Source organism: Culex pipiens, chromosome 2 (assembly GCF_016801865.2).
Source record: "Culex pipiens pallens isolate TS chromosome 2, TS_CPP_V2, whole genome shotgun sequence".
NCBI lineage: Eukaryota > Metazoa > Arthropoda > Insecta > Diptera > Culicidae > Culex > Culex pipiens.
Genome location: NC_068938.1, coordinates 159844252 through 159850569, shown reverse-complemented (window position 1 = coordinate 159850569; position 6318 = coordinate 159844252). Strand labels below are relative to the sequence as shown.

General features: G+C 40.4%; 1 protein-coding gene across 1 annotated transcript; it reads right to left on the bottom strand.

The window, feature by feature from the left end:
* Nucleotides 1–4016: 4016 nt before the first annotated feature.
* On the bottom strand, nucleotides 4017–4541 carry LOC120431980 (NPC intracellular cholesterol transporter 2-like). The gene is made up of 2 exons (XM_039597116.2): nucleotides 4352–4541; nucleotides 4017–4291 (listed from the first exon to the last, which is right to left on the bottom strand). Exons 1-2 carry the CDS (start codon nucleotides 4539–4541, stop codon nucleotides 4017–4019), a joined length of 465 nt encoding a protein of 154 aa, XP_039453050.1.
* Between the last annotated feature and the right edge of the window lie 1777 nt (nucleotides 4542–6318).

Genomic DNA, 6318 nt, shown 5'->3' with positions numbered 1-6318 from the left:
GGACTCATTGGAAAGGTCTCTCGATTACCTATCCAACGATGGGTCGGATGATGGATCCGGACATCGTTTACATGCATATAAATGAGATCCGGATATATGTGAAAACACATTTTTATACATAACTTTTGAACTAGTTATCGAAACTTCAAACAATTCAATAGCGATGTATGGGACCCTAAACCAAGTCGAATGCAACTGGTTTGGTCAAAATCGGTTCAGCCAGTGCTGAGAAAACTCAGTGAGAATTTTGGTCACATACATACATACACACACACATACACACACACATACACACACACATACACACACACATACACACACACAGACATTTGTTCAGTTTTCGATTCTGAGTCGATATGTATACATGAAGGTGGGTCTTCGAGCTTTTAATAAAAAGTTCATTTTTAGAGCAGGATTATAGCCTTACCTCAGTGAGGAAGGCAAAACTAAAATTCAATCTAAAAGAACTGTACTTAAATATTGATATTGTGCACCGTTTTCAAGTAATATTTATTGTTGATAACGTTTTTTTACTTGTAACAGCCATGGCCAAGGTTGACCATCTCTGAAATAGTAGTTTATGCAACAAGTTGCAAAAAGAGGATTTTTTCAGCACGAGTCGTACATTTATCCAACGAGGTTCACCGAGTTGGATAAATACGACGAGCGCTGAAAAAATCAAGTTTTGCAACGAGTTCCATACAACATTTTTTGCAATTCCGAAAAACGCCCATTGAGTGAAATTTTAAGTCAAATTTTCATGTATTTCGTCAATAAATCGTTTGAATCAAAAAAATGTTGAAAAGTGTTACTTTTCGAAACAAGTGCTGAAAAGTTCAACTTTTCAGCACCCATTTCAGTGCTGAAAAGAAGAACTTTTCAGCATTTATTTTGAAAAGTATTGCTCTTCGATTCTATTATGTTTGGTACAGAAAAGTAGGCTATTTCGTCGTTCAAGAATGACAGGAAAAGTAAGTAGTTTCACGATGGAATTGCAAAAATATTATTTTCGACAACGACATTGAATGAGAAACAATCTAGAGTTTATTTTGAAAAGGTCTTGTAAACATATTAAACACAATAGCTTATAGGAACTTTAAAAAAAACTCTAGAGTTTATGAAAGAAAAGGAAAAGTTAAGTATTCTCTAAAAAAATGTAAAAAATAAGATATCGTGAAACTGTCCGATCTTTTGAATAAAAATATTCATATATTAATCTTCTCATTGAAAAGTGCCGGCGACAAAATTGGGCGAAAAGTTCACCGCCCGGAGATCGCGAGTTGGCGCGAGCGAATGAACACCGCGAAAAAAGATTCGGGGGTGCATCGGGGTTAAATGATCATTTCGTCATTCGGTTTAATTAAAAAATAATTATTTTTTCGTAAATATCGCTACTTTGATGCGATGTAATTCATTTTTACAGTAAATTAGGCATTGTTACATCAAATTTGACCTTTCAAACGCACTAGAATGGCCAAATTTTAAAACATCAATGTTTACCAATTTGACCGTTTTACCCCCAATTCCCCTTGTAGAACAAAAGAAAAGTTCATCCGCGGTCTGTCAGCAGCGCGCTGTTTTGTTTGCTGGATCAACATTTGGAAATGTCGAATGTTGAAGGAAATCGCTCAAAAAATGGAAATTAACCGATTTCAAATGTTATGGCCGCAAATGAAAGGTAAGGGTGGCTAATGTTTGATTCCGATCTGTAAAACTAGTTCTGGCGAGGGTTCTGGGCACTGCGGCAATCGATTTTACCGGTGGGTTGCTTCCGGTTGCATTTGAATTGAGGAGAAGGGGTTTTCAATCCACCAGGGGCTTATTCGGGGGCAACAGTTTCGGTAATCCGAAACTTCCGGTAAGTATCATAATTGCAGTGTTTAGCATGAAAAACAAACTTAGACCAATCTTTCAAGTGTGCGCTCTTTTTGGGGAGGGGGCGCAAACCGAAGAAGAGCGCAACTCGGGGGAGCGTTATTTCGGGGTTTGAGCGCAAATCGAAGGAGCGTTATTGTCCGTTTCTCTCGAAGGTACACACCACGCGGCATTTCAGAATGTGCCGCAGACACTGTTGCCAGCGATTTTCTGCACTTTTGGTGCAATAAAAAACATTACCGGCAACAATGCCATGCAATTCAAAGAAGAAGATCAGCAAAAACAAAACGCACAGTATGGGATTTGACTGCACGCATTTGCCGAAAGTGCGGCGCGTCGTTTAGAGGCTGGTATGCCGCGTGTCTTTTTCGGGAATACGCGCAATATTGCGGGGTTTTGGCGTAAAATGGGATTTTATTTACAATTAAACGAAACATTTATATAAGGGGTCATCCACAAAACAGTGATAATGGGCCATCCTCAAATCTGGGTATCCAAGAACTCCCGGATGCACTCACACTAATGCAAAGCAAGATCGTGAGTACCTATGATATACAGCCTTGAATCATCAGGTCATAACTCCCGGGAGTTCCTGGAGGACCCATAATAATCCAACATCGTGGTTCACTGAAGCAACCTGAAGCTATACCGATGGTTAATTCACCCATATAGACCTCCGTTGATCTGGTTGATATCCAGGTCATAACTTCAAGGAGTTCTTAGAAGACTTATAACAATCCAACGTACCCCAGTGTGTCCATCGTTGTTCACTGAAGCTACACTCTAACCCCGATGGTTTGACACCAACTGTTGTCAGACGAACGGGGTCACTTTTTAGTTTGACACCCCTTTTACACGGAGTTCACGCACACTACCAAACGTGTGTTTTGATAGTGTGCGTGAGGGCCGTGTAAAAAGTGACAGTTCGTCACTTTTTAGTTTGACTTTGACCAACCAACGGGGTACAAACTAAAAAAGTGTCAAACGAAAAAGTGACCAACCATCGGGGGTTGAGTGTATACCGATGGTAAATTCACCCATATAGACCTCCGTTAATCAGGTAGCTATCTAGGCCATGACATCCGGGAGTTCTTGGATACCCAGATTTGAGGATGGCCCATTATCAGTGTTTTGTGGATGACCCCTTATATAAATGTTTCGTTTAACTGTAAATAAAATTAAAAAAGAAAATCCCATTTTACGCCAAAACCCCGCAATAACGCTCCTTCGATTTGCGCTCAAACCCCGAAATAACGCTCCCCCGAGTTGCGCTCTTCTTCGGTTTGCGCCCCCTCCCCAAAAAGAGCGCACACTTGAAAGATTGGTCTAAGTTTGTTTTTCATGCTAAACACTGCAATTATGAAACTTACCGGAAGTTTCGGATTACCGAAACTGTTGCCCCCGAATAAGCCCCTGGTGGATTGAAAACCCCTTCTCCTCAATTCAAATGCAACCGGAAGCAACCCGCCGGTAAAATCGATTGCCGCAGTGCCCAGAACCCTCGCCAGAACTAGTTTTACAGATCGGAATCAAACATTAGCCACCCTTACCTTTCATTTGCGGCCATAACATTTGAAATCGGTTAATTTCCATTTTTTGAGCGATTTCCTTCAACATTCGACATTTCCAAATGTTGATCCAGCAAACAAAACAGCGCGCTGCTGACAGACCGCGGATGAACTTTTCTTTTGTTCTACAAGGGGAATTGGGGGTAAAACGGTCAAATTGGTAAACATTGATGTTTTAAAATTTGGCCATTCTAGTGCGTTTGAAAGGTCAAATTTGATGTAACAATGCCTAATTTACTGTAAAAATGAATTACATCGCATCAAAGTAGCGATATTTACGAAAAAATAATTATTTTTTAATTAAACCGAATGACGAAATGATCATTTAACCCCGATGCACCCCCGAATCTTTTTTCGCGGTGTTCATTCGCTCGCGCCAACTCGCGATCTCCGGGCGGTGAACTTTTCGCCCAATTTTGTCGCCGGCACTTTTCAATGAGAAGATTAATAAAATGTCAGAGCTGATTTGAAAATTGTGTTTTTTTTCCTTATGATAAAAAGTTAAAAACTATTGACTGAGTTTTTTTTTATTGCAAAACTTAAAAACTATTTCACATTCTCCTTCAATGACCTTTAAGCACCCACAACGCGGGCATCCAGCACGAAGCAGGCATGAGTTCGTTCCTCCTCGTCAACCAGGCTGACCTCCAGCACCAGGCTAACCCGAGGGTAGATCCGCAGCACCGGCATCTGCAGGTTGTACGTGACGTCCTCCTGCTCGGAGATTGGACACTGGGAACCGATCAGCCAATCGCAGGCCCGAGCCCGATCCGCCGGCAGTTCGAACGGAGCCGTCACTCCCAGCGCGGTGGCCACGATCCGGGTTTGGAGGGTTGCCGCGTTGAATGCTACGAAGAATCAGTGTTTGAGGATGGAATTGTTTAGCAACGGATTAAGATTGTACTCACGTGCAGTGAAGTCCATCTCCATGTTGGCGTCGGACCCGCGAACCAGTTCGCAAGGGGTTGATGGGCAGTTCTGGACGCGGACCTCCCGAGGGACGGGACGATCGTCGGAACAAGCCCGCGTTTCGACCACGTCTCCAGCGAGGGCCAGGGCTGGAAGGACCAGAGCGATCAGTACGGCGTAACGGAACATTGTAGAGCTGTTGTGCTGACTGAGTTGAAAGAACTGAACTGAGGAATTGGGGTTTGAAATTGTTTTTATATACAATCCAGCTGTATCTCTTATCACTTTTTATTTTCATGAAAAACAAAGAACAATATTACATTGACAAGATTTTTGATTGAAAGAGAACTAGGGGACTAAGGGAAAAGTGGCTATTTTCGGCCTAACAGAGCTTTAGAATTGAATAATAGATAAAAAAAAAGTGATTTTGACCGCTTTGAAGTCATCTATCTATACAGCCATTCCACGTCAAACAGGAGGTCTCCAAATCAAAAGTTCTCCGATTTGGCTCAAATTTGGAGTGGGGGTTCATTGGCCCAAATAATTAGACCCGTATTTTTTTGTTTGGCGAATAGGGTGGTCCTATCCGAAATAGGGTGGTCCAAAAAATTGCGTTTTTCGTCGATTTTCGCAAAAACCACATTTTTCAAAAAATCATATCTTCGGAACGGCTGAACCAATTTTGGAGCGCCACAATTCAAAAGAAAGGTTATTAGTTGGGCTTTTAAGGAAAAATATGTTGAGGTCCAAAAAAACTAGCTGAATATTCGAAAAGGTCCTATGAAAATTTCATTTGCCGATTTCAAGGTCTCGGGACCAAAGAGCCCATGTCTGAAAATATTTTTCCCTGATTCCTTGTAATATTTTACAAAACATATCAAAAAATTTCCATCAACACGTTTCGGAGATATGATTTTTTAAACATAAAAACTGGGATTTTTCGACGCGCCGCGCGCAGAAATGGGAAAATTACGAAAACGGGTAAAAATCTACTTTTTTCACTAAAACTGCGATAACTTGAAAATGACCTGTACATGTTTTGGTACCAAAATTTTCGTGTTTGAAATTTGCAACTTTTGGTACCTAGACATGCATAGGTCATCGCTGAAACTTTCAAGTTATCGCAGTTTTGGTGAAAAAAGTTGATTTTTACCGTTTTCGTCATTTTCCCGTTTTTGCGCGCGGCGCGTCGTATATATAAACATAAAAAATTTCGACGGTTTTGTTAGAACGCGAATCAGTTGAACACGGAACGTTGGATCGAGGTTTGTTACGTTAGGTTCGTGTAAGCCCAAGGAAGGTTTATATGCTAAAAAATGCCACTTTGGCCAATCTGGGACCGATTCCGGATTATCTGCAGATTGTATGGGAAAAGTTACGTTAAATCAAATTTTGATCACAGGAGGCTGAATAAGCAAAAAGGTTAAAAACGTCAACAAACGAAAAAAGGCAGAACGAAGTTTGTCGGGTAAGGCTTGTTAAAAATAAAATATTTTCAATCATTTTTAACTAAAAGTATCAATTCTAGATTAAATTTTCAAAACAACCTATCCCTCATGGGTTTCCTATGCAGATAGGGCCTTTTGAAAATTTAATCGAGAATTGTTCAAATGTAGAACTCTACACCATACTTCTCTCCAAAGCAGATATTTTTTGATGTCATAAATCGGAACGGTATTACCAAGCGCGAACTACCGATTATTTTATCAGATGATTCGATCATGAACCAGGTGTGCAATATTTGACTCAAAACACACCTGTTGCGGTCGAGTTTATAATCGGCATTTGTCGTATTTCCATTGATAAATCGAAGAAACTGGATTAATCTGGAACAATAGTCGCGCGTCTATCATATGGAATTTTTGGGCTAAAACGGAGAGTTTAATTTTCAGCTTTTATTAAAGTCAGAATATTTTTTTCAAATAAATGATTGCTAATTTGAAGAAAATATTCGAAACTGTTCAAA

Coding starts and splice junctions, on each gene's coding strand:
- LOC120431980 (XM_039597116.2), bottom strand. CDS start 4,541: ATGTTCCGTTACGCCGTACTGATCGCTCTGGTCCTTCCAGCCCTGGCC. Junction 4,292..4,351: donor GGAGATGGACTTCACTGCAC/GTGAGTACAATC, acceptor GATTCTTCGTAG/CATTCAACGCGGCAACCCTC.